The sequence below is a fragment of the Hyperoodon ampullatus genome (genome assembly GCF_949752795.1).
Source record: "Hyperoodon ampullatus genome assembly, chromosome: 6".
NCBI lineage: Eukaryota > Metazoa > Chordata > Mammalia > Artiodactyla > Ziphiidae > Hyperoodon > Hyperoodon ampullatus.
In genome coordinates this window covers 105,509,030-105,522,408 of record NC_136919.1, presented here as the reverse complement: position 1 = coordinate 105,522,408, position 13,379 = coordinate 105,509,030, and the positions used below count along the sequence as shown (strand labels likewise).

At 59.0% G+C, this 13,379-nt stretch overlaps 1 protein-coding gene across 1 annotated transcript in view; it reads right to left on the bottom strand.

Moving 5' to 3' along the window:
• Positions 1-245: 245 nt before the first annotated feature.
• Positions 246-13,379, bottom strand: part of PHF2 (PHD finger protein 2) — a gene marked incomplete at both ends in the record, with an annotated part of 90,222 nt that continues 77,088 nt past the window's right edge. The window contains 10 exons of the mRNA XM_079706382.1: positions 246-334; positions 1,010-1,400; positions 2,013-2,122; positions 2,656-2,751; positions 4,633-4,907; positions 9,120-9,280; positions 10,043-10,113; positions 10,260-10,438; positions 12,509-12,627; positions 13,082-13,201. Of these exons, the coding sequence (XP_079562508.1) occupies positions 246-334; positions 1,010-1,400; positions 2,013-2,122; positions 2,656-2,751; positions 4,633-4,907; positions 9,120-9,280; positions 10,043-10,113; positions 10,260-10,438; positions 12,509-12,627; positions 13,082-13,201 (1,611 nt within the window). The remainder of the gene's footprint in view (positions 335-1,009; positions 1,401-2,012; positions 2,123-2,655; positions 2,752-4,632; positions 4,908-9,119; positions 9,281-10,042; positions 10,114-10,259; positions 10,439-12,508; positions 12,628-13,081; positions 13,202-13,379) is intronic.

Genomic DNA, 13,379 nt, shown 5'->3' with positions numbered 1-13,379 from the left:
GTCCTCAAACTGGCAGGGCCACGTTTCGGGAACTGGTCACTCTAAGCAACTTGAGAAAGGACGTCTGTCCATATTGGCGAGCTCTGCCCGCTGAAGCAACAGATGCTCATGTGAGGGGGACGGTTGCCGGGAAGAGGCCAGGCCCTCCCTGGGGTGAGGCAGCAAGGCCACCCTCCTGGGGGCTGATGTTTTAGCAGGGCTCCAAGGGTCCTGAGCGGAGCAGAAGGATCCTGGCTTTCCAGACTTTAAAGGAGCAGTTTTCCATTCCGATGAATTTTCAAAATTTTCCCAAGCCTCTGTTTGGCAGTGGCCATGCCCTTTTTTGTACGCTTTCCTGGGGGAGGCAGAGACACAAAAGAGAAAGATGAGTGACAGGAGCAGCATGTGGGATGGGGGTCTGTAACCCTCCTGAGCCCCCACCCTGTCTGTAAAATGGGCCTGCAATTCCCAGGTCCAGGGAGTTCTGCATCCTTCCAAAACCACCAACTGTCAACAAAGCGCCCCACTCAGAGGCTATGTTGACAAGGGGCTGGGCCGTGGTGAGTAGGGTAGGGACAGGCCAGGGATGGCATTAGGGCCACCTAGAGCCACACTCCCCATGTCCATGGCCAGCTGGGCCTCACGCCCATGGTGCAGGGGGTCTGGGGGTGACAGTGGGGATGCCACGAGACCCGGCCAGCCGTCCCACCCCTAATTCACACAGAGGAGCCTGGGTCACCTTAGGCTCCTCCCAGTGAATCCTCGGCAAACCACCAACCACACTCTGACTTCAAGTCAGGCCCCCAAAGCCGAGGCCCTGGGAGTCTGAAGGGCCAGACCTAACTCCAAGGTAACCAGAACCCCCCTGGTGAGTAACCAGAGCTCTTGGTCTTGAAAGGGACCAGCTGTTTCACATACTGACTGAGTGCTTGGCTATACACACTCATGGATGCGGGGACAAAGGAGACCTGTGGTCATCCACAGGGACAGTCTGCAAGTCTAGGTGACTCAGGGTCGGCGGGCAAGGTACCTTTGGCAGCGGTGTTGTTGGGGGATGACGAGGAGGGCCTCCTTGTGGTGAGGAAGACCCCAGGGGCCATGGGCTGAGAGGCACGGCCGGCTTGGGCCCCAGCAAAGGTGCCGGCTGCTGTGTACTCGTGGTCAACCAGGCTGCTGCTGTGGGACTCTGGCGGGGGCTCAGGTGAGCTGCCCTCCTGTGAGGCCTGGCTGCTGGCCGTGCTGGTAGAGGCCGGGGTGGTGGAGGCCGGGGTGGTGGACGCCGAGGTGGTGGAGGCCGAGGTGGTGGAGGCCGAGGTGGTGGAGGCCGAGGTGGTGCCAGCAGAGGCAGAGGCGGAAGGGGAGGTGGTGTTGGGAGCCAGCTTCCTTTTGGTGTTCTTTTTCTTTTTGCTTTTCTGCTCCTCCTTTGAACAAAACATTGCAGGTGTGTCACACCCCACAGGGCTGGCCAGGCTTTGGACACTGGGAAGCAGCCTGCAGCCTGGGAGCAGCCTGGTCTGCTGTGCACAAGGCTTCTCCCATGGAGCTGAGCGAGTCAGAGCTGCAGGAGCAGAAAGGGCTGGACCACGCCCGAGCCCCACCTCCAGCCACCACGAGCCCTGCAGAGCAGTACTGGGGCCTGTGGAGAGACCACCAGGCCGCCCCACCTCTGTGAGGTGGGCCGTCCTGGACACGGGGACGTGCGGGATGTGGCACCAGCACTCAGCTGTAGTGGGCAGACTCAATCTGAGTTTACCTATTGGTGGGCACGTAGTATGGGCCCCCTCCCCCGTCACCCTAACCCCCTCCATTCCCCACCACCCCACTCTGAGCTGCCACGAGACTCTCCTGCCACCAGTTCCCAGCTTCTCTGCTTCCCACTAGCAGGGACTTGGGAGTCTGGAGGAACCGGGGTCAGCAATACTCAAACGTGCCCAAGTCTGTGACAGCCCCGGACTGGGTGGTCTCCGTACAGGAGGGTGGGGGGAGCAGAGGCATCTGGGGAGCCTGAGCCCAGGAGGGGGCCCCCTCCTCACCTGCTGGGACAGTTTGGCTGCAGCAGCTGCCAGCCCGGTCTCGATGGAGGCCACTCTGGTCCCCTCGCGCACGGGCCTGTCCTGCCTTGGCACCGACGGGCCGACCCTCGCTGCGGGAGAGAAGGTCAGCCTGCCTCGAGCAGCCACCCACGGCCTGTGCGCCCTCCTGGGATCCCCTGGCCCTGCCCCAGTCTGTCCCCAAACCCCAGGGACAAGTCACAACTCGGGGAGTGTCAGCATGGGCCCCAACCTGGTGTGGGGCTGGTTTCCCTACACCAGCAAGACAGGAGAGGTCAGGAGGGAAGTCACGTGCTAGGTGAACCAGACCCCACCCCGCTGGCTGCCATGATGGGGGGCCAGGTGCGAACGTGACCCTCCCAGGGCTGTTCATTGAGAAGGAACAAGGAAGAGGGCCACCTCAAGACAGGGACACCGCACTGCCCTACTGGCAGGAGCTGGGATGCCTTCGGGTGAGCTTGCAAAAGCATCTGGGCTGAGGTCCCGGGAGAAGGAAGTGGAACCCCAATCAGGCTCCTGCAGGCAAGTGACACCCCGTCTGAGCCCCGCACAGAGCTAGTGGGTGTGGAACATGGCTGCTGGCCTCCAGTGTGGATGGAGCGCCCCTTCCAGCCCCCAGCACTACCTGTCGGGCTGTAGGGAGCATCATCCGAGCCTTTCCTCTTCTTGGACCGGGACTTGAAAACAGGACTGTCCTCATCCGACTCCAGGGAGGGGTAAACTAGAGGGGCAAAGGGGAGAAGGGCTGGGCTGCTGGTGTGGCCATAGGAGGGTGGCTGCTGCAGGCTACTGGCAGAGCTTATGACCAGCATCCCCCAGGCTGTCCCCAGGCTGCAGAGTACCCGCCCTCCTGGTGTGGCTGCCACACGCATAGGCACAGGTGGCCTCTGAAATTGTCAAGCCCAGGCCCCCTTGAGGTCCAGAGAGGGCCAGACAAGGGGCTCCATCCAGCCCCCATGGCCACCTGACCAGCTGCTCCTACCCCAGCCCGGCCACCGCACCCACTTGAATGCCCAATTCTCAAAACGTCTCCTCTGCTGCTATCCGAAGAAAACATCTGATGTCCACGGAGCTGGGTGGCTCTGAAGGACCCCAGGCTCACCTCAGCCAAGTTTCTGGAGGAGGGAGACCCACACAGCAGCCCTGGGTGACTAACTGGGTACCTCCTTCCATTACAGGTTCAACCTCCAAGGCTTGTGACACCCGAACCCAGAAAATGGTGCCCAGAAAATGGAGTTCACTCCGCTGTTGATCTGTCAGACCACGGCAGGCCCCTCAGTGAGGCCTGAAAGTGTCCACCAGATAGGGCAGGTCCAGCCTCACCACGGGAGGGCTCTCCAGGGACAGGGTATCCAGGACAAATACACTACCCTCAGACCGTCAGGACTGAACTGAAAACAGGCCCTGCACCACGGGGGCCAGCACGGCCCTGACCCTCAGGAGCACCCTGCGGGGGCTGGGACATCTATGGGCAATGGGCCGAGGCATGGAGGCAGGTCCTCGCTCCAAGTCTCCTCCCAGGCGGCCAACAGCAGCTCCTTCAGAGCCCACTGGAACCCAAAGCGCCAGGCCTGGAAGGAGGGGCTGTAGTGGGAGGCGAGGGGCCATGCCCCTGGGCAGAGGCCACAGCTATGGTGCAGCCACCAACTCACTGCCCACCTCAGACTCAGGCCACAAAGCCACTCTGGGCCTCGGTTTCTCTGTCTACACAGATATAGGATGGACACGGTCTCAACGTGTCTGAAATGGTATAGCCACGTGGAGAACAGTCGGGCAGGTTCTCAGAAGGTGAAACAGGCAGTGACCCAGGTATACACCACAGGAGCACCACAGACACAGGCCATACAAAACTCCCTGCACACCAACATTCACAGCATCACTGTTCACTACTGCCAAAAGGTGAAAACCATCCAAGTGCTTGTGGATGGATAAAGGGATAAACAAACGTGGTGTGTCCACGCCACGGAATATTATTCAGCCATCAAAAGGAACAAAGAGCTGACATGTGCTACACATCATGGATGAAGCCTGAAGAGTATGCTAATGAAAGAAGCCAGGCACCAAAGACCAAGCACTGTGCAGTTCTGTTCACGTGACACATCCTGATTAGGAATATCTACGAGGCAGCATAAATCAGTGGTTGCCAGGGGCCAGAGGTACTGACTCTTAACAGGTACAGGGCAGGGTTTCCTTTCTGGATGAGGAAACGTTCTCAAATTGGGTGTGATGATGGTGGCATGCACATGCCTCTAAATACACTAAGCACCACCGAGTTACACGCTTTTAAAGGGTGACTTTTTTTTTTTTTTTTTTTTGCGGTACGCGGGCCTCTCACTGTTGTGGTCTCTCCCGTTGCGGAGCACAGGCTCCAGACGCGCAGGCTCAGCAGCCATGGCTCACGGGCCCAGCCGCTCCGCGGCATGTGGGATCTTCCCGGACCGGGGCACGAACCCGTGTCCCCTGCATCGGCAGGCGGACTCTCAACGACTGCGCCACCAGGGAAGCCCAAAGGGTGACTTTTAAGGTCTGTGAATCATATCCATAAGAGGGCCTGGCTCCCAACCCCCAGGTTTAGCACCCCTCCCCGCACCGCGGCGCTCACCGTAGTCCGAGTCCTTGAAGCAGGCGTCCAGGTGGTCCTGCTCCTCCTCGTAGTCATCCAGGTCCACACTGTTCTTGGCCGCCCTCTTCAGCAGCCGCTTGCCTGCGCTCTTACCACCAGCCCCATTCTTCCGGGTGCCGTGGGCCGCCAGCGAGCTGCCCTTGGCCTGGCCAGCACCCCATGTGGTCTGCAGGCAGGAGTCGGAGGCCTGCAGGTTGGCCATGGACAGCATTCCCTGAATGGCTTCCTGTGTGCTGGGGGAGGCGGGGGGCTGGCTGGAGGCACAGAGAGACAGGCACTCAGCCCGTGGCCCACACATCCTCCCACTCAGCAGCCAGCAGAGGGTGTGGGGTGGAGGACAGTGGTAGCTGATAACTCCCCCATGGAAAGAGCCAGCTATCCCCTTCCCCTACCCTCTGTTCCCACCCCCCAACACCAAAGGAGGGCTGGAGGCCTTGGGACAGAGAGGGGCGTAGAGAGAGAAGAGAGGGAGGAGGACGTGGAGGGAGGGGATGAAGAGGGGCAGAGGAACAGAAGGTGGTAGACAAGGGTGCCGTTACTCCTGATCTCTCCTACCATGAAGGCAACAAGCAGCTTCCCCCAAGGCCCCAGGCCACCCCCTCCCTCCCTCTTCCACTCCAGCTGGTTTTGTGCACACCTCCACCCACCGTGGACTCCTGCGCTCAGCCCCAGCCCCAAGCGCTCCCTCCCCCATGTCTTCAAGGGCATCCTCCCATCCGGTACCCGAGATGGGGCAGCACAGCCCTCTCCCTCCCATGGCACTCGATCTCCCCAGGTGACCCACACCATCTTTTCATGACTGCACCTGCACCAGCACCCTTGCCCATCACCCCAGGCTTTTGTCCACCTGGGTCAGGATGGCCCACCCCGGCCTCTGGGGAGCCTGGCCATACCTCTCATTGCTCCCTGGGACCCTAGGAAGCAGGACCTGGAGTGGGGCACTGCTTAGCCCTCCTCCCAGGTCACAGACCCAAGAGGCCCAGGAGCCCCAGCAGCGGGACCGCCCTGTGTGTCTGACATCCAGGCCCCCTCCTGCCTGCCCCATGTGCCCCCAGGGGACGGACCCACCTGCAGGGCTGCCAGACCCAGAAGCAGCACCCAAAAGTGCCAGTCCACATGGGCCCCTGATGGTTCTGCATGGTCCCTGCTCCCTCCTCCACTTCCGAGAAGTATTGGAAGCATGTTTAGTAAGACATTAGAACAAGAAGGAGTCCCTGCTCAGAAATAAGGTCCCCAAGATGGAGGCTGGAGGGTGCAGGGAGATGGAGCTGGCCCCAGGAAGCACAGACACAGAGGGTGGTCCCCTGTGGTCCTGGGGGCCCACCGAGGCAAGCTTGGACAAAAGCCATCCTGTGAGGGGTACTGCTTGGCTCCAGGCCAGGGACTCTGCCCCAAGCCAGGAGGAAGCGACGGGCAGGCGCCTCTCTGGGCAGCCCTCCACGAATCCCACTTCCCCAAGCCCTGCCCGAGACACACTGGACCGCAGTGTTTTGGGGTTTTGCTGGAAGCAAATGGATTACGGCTCCAAAGCCACAAACAATGGGGAGAATCAAGTATGGTCAGACCACCATGGAGAGTCGGGAGCCTTCCACCAGACTCTCCACCTGCCCCAGCATCCCCCCGACCCCCACTGTCCCACGCCATGACGGCAAAGGGCTACCCAGACCCAGCCAAGAGCACGTGGCGTTTGGTAGCGGTAATGTCATTGTTGTACCATCATCGCTGATGCTTTCTGAGCAGGGACAGGCCCCCGGCCCAGCACTAGAGCCAGCAAGAGCTGATAGCTGGCCCCCCATCCTCTGCCAGGCTCTCCAGTGCTCTACGAATGAGACCCTTCCAGGCTCACCCGGAAGGTCTCAGGCACCCTCACCCAGCCTCATGGCCCAGACAAACACCTGGCTTCCTGCAGGGATGGGAGGGTGGGGGCCGGGACACTCACCATGAGGGTCCTCCGGGAGCCAACATGGAAGCCAGCCGCCTGCCTGTGCCATCTGGACCTCATGGTCCCAGCCCAGCTCGGCTGCAACCTGAGAGGGAGGGGCCTTGGAGCCCAGGGCTGCAGGCTGTCCACGTGGGCCGGGCGAATCAAGGAGCAAAGTCTAACTAGTCTAATGGAAAATAATACCTTAATCTTCCAATTATCATACCAAAATCCTCTCTTTCCCTCACCCCCAGGCAAACCATCCACAAGAAATTAACGTATTTTCCTCCATTTTCTTCAGCTGGCTTTTTCCAAACAGCAAATACTTAAAACAGAGCAAATGGACCATCAAACACTGACCTACACTCCAAATGGGAGACCTGGGAAAGGAACTGCCTGCGGCAGCTGAGGGTACCCAGCCCCAGCAGGCACACATGCACGTGTGCAGGCGTGTGTGAGCACATACGTGTGTGCCTACAGAGCAGTTCACAGCGCATCCTCAAACTGGCTGCCCTCCTCCCGGCAGGCTGTGTCCAGGTTCAGTCAGGAGCCCAAGCTGCAGCACCTGTGTCCCAGCTCCATGCCGAGTCCTGGCACCAGCCCCATCTGCCCTCATCCCAGGGGTGCCTCTCCCTGGAACTCATGGGGGACCCAGGGTGTGTAGGGCACTTCTCCAGGGTCTGAGCGTCAACCGGTCACCGAGGTGCCAGCTAGCCATAGCCTTCCCAGAAGAAAGGCACCTCCAAAGAGGTGAGGGGCCAGCCCGGGCACCAGCACCTTCCAGTAAAAGGGGGTTCACAGCCAGGCTTCTCCTCCTGGCAAAGGGCCTCAGGTCAGGGTCCCTCCCACCACTGCAAAGGCCACAGGGTGTCTCTGCAGTGAGGGGCTTAGGTCTGCTCATCTACAGAAACCACTTAATGCTGAACAGGAAATCTGCACCCCACAGCTCTGTAGAAGCCTCCAGCCACACACTCCACTCCCATGAGAGAAGGCGCCTATGGCTGTCTGTGAGCATAACACTGCACAAGTAATGGTAATTTATGAAAGAAAATACAACCATTTGATTTAGCAAGAACGCTTTTCAATCAAGCCCTAATCAGCCTCCCTCCTGGAGTCCCGCCGTCTAAGACGGGGCTGACATGCTGCCTCCATGGGCTCGCGTAGCCCCTGGACCTCGATTCTAGAAGCACAGACTGAGAGGCAGAGGGGGACGGGTGGAGCACAGATCTGGAGAACCAAGCGAACCCCGAGCAGGTCACGTGAGCCCTGACTTCCTCAAGCCAAGTGCCTCCTGGCTGGATGTCACCGCCCAGCATGGTTAACATTCCAGGACCCCCACGCTTGGGTTCCATTATGAGCAGATGGAGGTTCTGGCCCTGCCTCTGCCACTTCCTGGCTGTGCGGCCTTGAGCAAGTCACCTAAGCTCTCTGAGCCTCAGTTTCCCCATCAGTGCAGCAGGACTCTCCTGCTGGCTCGAGGACTAGGAGGGGAGCCACCCCCCACCATGGTGGCTGAGGTCCCCAGAATGGGGAGGCTACAGGGGGCGGGGGCCCTGATCCCTTGGTTGTCTGTCTGTGGTACTTGTAGAAATTCCATGTGAAAAAAAAATGGCCACGATGCATAAAAACTAAAGTTAATTGGGATCAAAAGAGAATTTAACTGGGACCACCATGAGAAAAACAAGCCCGGTGGCCTTCCACCAATGCAAAACCCAAAGAGGATTAATCCATTTCTCTCAAATCAAAGGACTGCAATTGGGCAGGCCTAGGTAGGGAAGACCGCCTGAGCTGAGCAGACACATGTCCTGGCCTGCCCGACCGCCCAGAATCTCAGGGCTTCCAGGAAAGAACAGCATATACACCAGCAGCGAGTGGTCTCCTGAGGCCGCACATCTGGATGCACACAGGTCTCAAGGACAGCGTGGCTTGGTTCCCACACACACCCCAGCTGGTGTGGGAATCTGGGACCCCTGGCCGATCCAGCCCCTCCTCAGGGAGTGGGTTCTCACGTCCCCGAGCTCTGAAGCCATCACCTCCCTTGCCGCAGATAAGGGCTCTGCAGGGAACCCAACTTGGGGTCCCAGAGAGGCCCATTAAACGCCCTTGACCCCAACACTGGGCACACACTGTGGAATTTTTTTTATGTTATTTTTATGGCATGCAGGAAGTGATGAGACAGAGACAGTTGGGCGTCCTGGCCTGGAACAACCCTGACACCCTCCAGGTGACCAGCCTGGCCCTGCTTCCCCACAGGCACCTAGAGGTATGGTGGCCCCACAGACTCCTCCCTCCATGGCCCCAACGTGGAACTACTTCTCAGCTGCCTCCCCATCTAGCATCTAGAAGCATCCGTCCTCAGAGCACTGTGCCCTCGCTCAGGAGCTCTGCACAGCCAGCCCCCTCTCACCTCTCTGGCCACCTGGCACCACCTCTGCCAGGCAGGGGTCCTGCTCTGGCCTCTGGGACATGGGCTGACGGAGCCCTGTTTGGCCCACCTCTGTGGAAGCACCCACTTCCCCAAGTTCCCCGTGGGCACCGGGCCTACCTGTTGGGGTTGTACTCAAGCGCGCCCACCTCCTCGCTGGCCTGCAGCAGGTCCAAGATGCCTGCAGCCGAACCCCCGCCATCCTTCTTCACTTTGGCATTGCGGGCGGGCTTAGTGTCCGTGTCTATGTGCAGCGAACCCTCATCAGAGGAGTCGTCACTCTGCTGTGGGGACAGAGTAGCCGGTCGGAAAAGGACTTGGGGGTGGGGGTAGGGACTACTGTTTCCCTTCAGTGAGAAAAAGAGGTTTTTAAAGAGCCTGTCCTTGTAATGAGCACCATGGGGCTGGCTGACCAGACACACAGAGCAGGGCACAGGTGCCAGAGCTTTGTGCTGGGATCTTGGAGCCCTGCCTGCACCATTTCCCCAGATGAACCTTGGTTCACAGGACCTTACATGAGACCGCAATATTGAACACAGATACAAGAGGAGTTGGGGTGGCTGGACTGGGAACAGGCAGTGTGCCTGCACCTGAGGGACACCGGTTAATAGCCCCTGGCAAATGGCTCTGCAGGGACATCTTGGGCTCTGACCCCAACAGGGAACCTGGCTTCCTTGGAGATGGCCACCGCACCCTGGGTTGGACATGCATGGCCTTGGAGGACATCTAACTTAACCCCCACACGTTTAGTGCAAGACCCAACCCCCAGCAGGCCTGGCCTGCTACTCCCTGTACCCCAGTCCTCCGGCGTCAAGGAGATGCATTATCTTCACGGTGGATCTGACTACGTAGCGCAGCTCCCAAGGCCCCACCACTCATAGAGACCTGCAGACCTTCCACAAGTCCCACATCTGCTTTTGTCCGTTTGTGCAGGGTCCCGGGGCTCAGAGCTCCACATCTGGAGCCCAACCAGCCTCCCCAGGAAAACGTCCCCCTCTGCACTCCACCCAGAAAGCTCAGTCACCCAGGAGGCACTCGCTTACCTTGTAGAGAGCCGAGTCCAGCTTTGGCTTCGTAATGGGCGTGGGCAGCGGCTCCTTCTTGTCCAGTAAGACTGAAAGCAGAGCATATGGGAGTCAGCGGCAGTTTGTGGGGAGCAGAGGGGGACCCCGGTCCAGCCACACCCGATGCCCACTCCACACGCCTGAGACGGCCTTTATGGGGCTGGGCCTGCCCCCTCCCCATGTCCCCCCAACTCACAGGACAAGTCCCTCTTCGGAGCATTTTTCTTCCTCCTAATAGGAAATTCGTCAATCTTGAGCTCCCCGTCATCCGACACGTACTCATACTCATCCCGCACTGGCTGGGGCTTGTCCTCCTTGAAGTTCTGCAAGGCTCCAAACACCCCTGGGCCTGGCTGTGGCTTGAGGGCCTTGGAGCTGGGGCGGCAGAAGTAGGCCGGTCAGTGGACATCCGCACAGCCTGGCTAGTGCCCCCAGCACCACCCCCCACAGGCCTTGGAGGACCAACAGCCAGGCTGGAGCCTTCCCAACCCCACAGCCTCCCCTCCAATGTCGTGACCCCAGTGAAGACGGCGCACAGCCCACAGGGTATACGCATGGCCCTTTCTCGGGCTATTTAAGGTTGTGCCCCTCACGGCCCCTCACCCTAGCCAACGGATGAGCACGCCTTCTTTCAGGCTGCCCTGGGGCCTGATACAAGCCCAGTGTCAGATGGAGCCAGTGCCAACTGGCCTGGGTTTTCTACATAGCTATTCTAGAAAAATAATTTCAGGGCCGAGGTGTAGACACAATAGTCTAAAAAGTATCACACAGGGCTTCCCTGGTGGCGCAGTGGTTGAGTCTGCCTGCCGATGCAGGGGATGCGGGTTCGTGCCCCGGTCCGGGAAGATCCCACATGCCACGGAGCGGCTGGGCCCGTGAGCCATGGCCTCTGAGCCTGTGCGTCCGGAGCCTGTGCTCCGCAACGGGAGAGGCCACAACAGTGAGAGGCCCGCGTACCGCAAAAAAAAAAAAAAAAAAAGTATCACACAACTCATCTCTCTCCTGGGGCAAGACAGGGCTGCTGCAAACAAGGAGAGTCCAACGCTCCAGCCGCTGTCTCCCTGTCGGCTGAGGGCACAAGTGCACACTCAGCAGTGGGGACAGCAGGCAGGGCACAGGTATCTGCAATTCTCAACAGGTACAGCTCTGATTCCCAACAATGGAAACGCAGAGGACGGCTGGCAGTGAGCCCTGCTGGGTGTAGTCATGAGCTACGTAACACAACACACACATGTACACACACACACACCCATGTACATACACACAGGTGTGACATAGTTATAGAACCATGTCTCCCTTTCTCCCTTCCATTTCTAAATTCTGTAGCACGGTCAGTCAGTCATAGAGTTAATGCCGTGCAAAAGCTCCCCGGGACCTAGAAGCTGAGCTTCAGATAAATCAAGGACGTACTCAGGGCCATGAAGTCAGGGCAACCAGGCCCCTGCAGATCAGACCCAACCCACCTGCTCACCAAGGAGCCTTGGCACATTGCCGTGAGCTCTTGGGAATAACGGGCCCACTTGTGCCAGGCTTTTCAAGCGCACAAGATGCTGACCAGCTCTGTTCCCCCACCACCTAAAAATGGCCTTCTCCTCCCATCTTGCAGATGAGAAAACTCAGGCCTACAGCAGAAAAGTGGCCCCATTCTCACTGGGATGTGTCTGCTTCCTGATTGCTGGGCACCCACCCTGGACTTTGGATTCAGCATACAACTGGGTGTGGGACCGAAGCCACCGAGGGGCTTCTTGGTGGGCACAGGGTGTCTGGCCCACCAACCTCCCATCTGGCCAGCCCACCACACTGGTCAGCAGATGGAGACCACTTATACAGTCCAGAACCCGGACACACCAGCTCACACACACATACCCTCCCAGGCTAGGTGCCCCCATCTCTCAGCTCAGTGTCATCTCCTCCAGGAAGCCCTCCCACCAACTCCCTTGGACACACAAGGATCCACAGCACCCCAGGCCCCACAAATCCTTCTTCCATGGCCCCAATCACGGCCATAATTTTAGATGGATTTGAGAGTGTTGGATTCATACCAGCCCCTCCCCACTGGCCTCTAGACCCCAAGGCCAAGATCCTGACCCCCACCATGTCCTCTGTGACAGCCCAGGACAGCCACTCGGCTAATGTCTGCCCAATCCCACCTTCCTACTCCTTGCTGGCGCACACCACTGCCCCCTCCCCACCTACCCGAGCTTTTTGGCTTACGAGGCAGGAAAGGAGTCTGCCTGGAGGCCCTCCTGAGGGGTGTGCCGAGCAACAGTAGCCAGCTCAGAAGGGGGGCTCACCGCGGAGCCCTCCAGGAGGGTGTATGTGTGTGTCATGTGTGCACAAGCAGGGGATATGTGTGTGTGATGTGGGGGGGGGCGGTGTTCAGGGTGTGTGTGTGGCATGTGGCACATGTGCAACCAACCCCTCCTGGCACGGGCACTCACGTACCCTAGCAGTTTCTTGTTGGAGAAGGAAAATGAGAACTTGTTGTCCTTGTTCCCCGACAGAGGAGACTTCTCCAACTTCTGCTCTTCCTCCATCTTCAGTAGGGAGTCGGGTTTGCTGTTCTGAAAAGCAAACCCAGGACCATCCCTGAGCCCCACACAGGTGCCCAGTGGGCAGAGGCAGCTGGACTGGGCAGCCTCCTCCCTCTGACATGTCACCTGGGGACCCACTGCAGCCCCACAGGACCTGCCCTCGGATGCTGCCCAGCTCCAGGGAGTGTGAGCTTGAACCAGGGCAGGCTACAAAGGGCAACGCCATCCATGCTCTCAGGCCGAGATGTGCCCACGCCAACCCCTCAGAAGGTAGCTCCACGGAAGCCACGTGCACACCCAGACCCTCAAAGACCTTCACGGCACTGCCCACCTGCGGACAGGCAGACACACACCTGACATACCCTACAGGCACGCACACACACCACCAAGCCCACACTTGCCCCACACACCACCTTCTTTCACTAACAGAGCCCTCCCTGAGGGTAGATTCACTCACCAGTACACCTGTACACACACATCTCACCTTGTACTTCCACTTGGCCTCTGACTTGCTCTTCGTCTGCTCTCGGATTTCCAACCTCTCCACGTCGTTCTGCGTGCTGATAACCTCCTTGTTGGGCACACTCAGGACATTCTTTGTGGCCTAGAAAATACTAGCCATTATCTGGTAGTGGACATGGGTGGGCAGCAGGGCTCCATCAGGCTACAGTACAAAGTGAGAACCACACAGCACAGAGTCCCTGCCTCCTGCTGGCCTACATGCATCACCTAATCTGTCAATCAATCTACCCACCCACCCATCCAACTAACCATCCATCCAT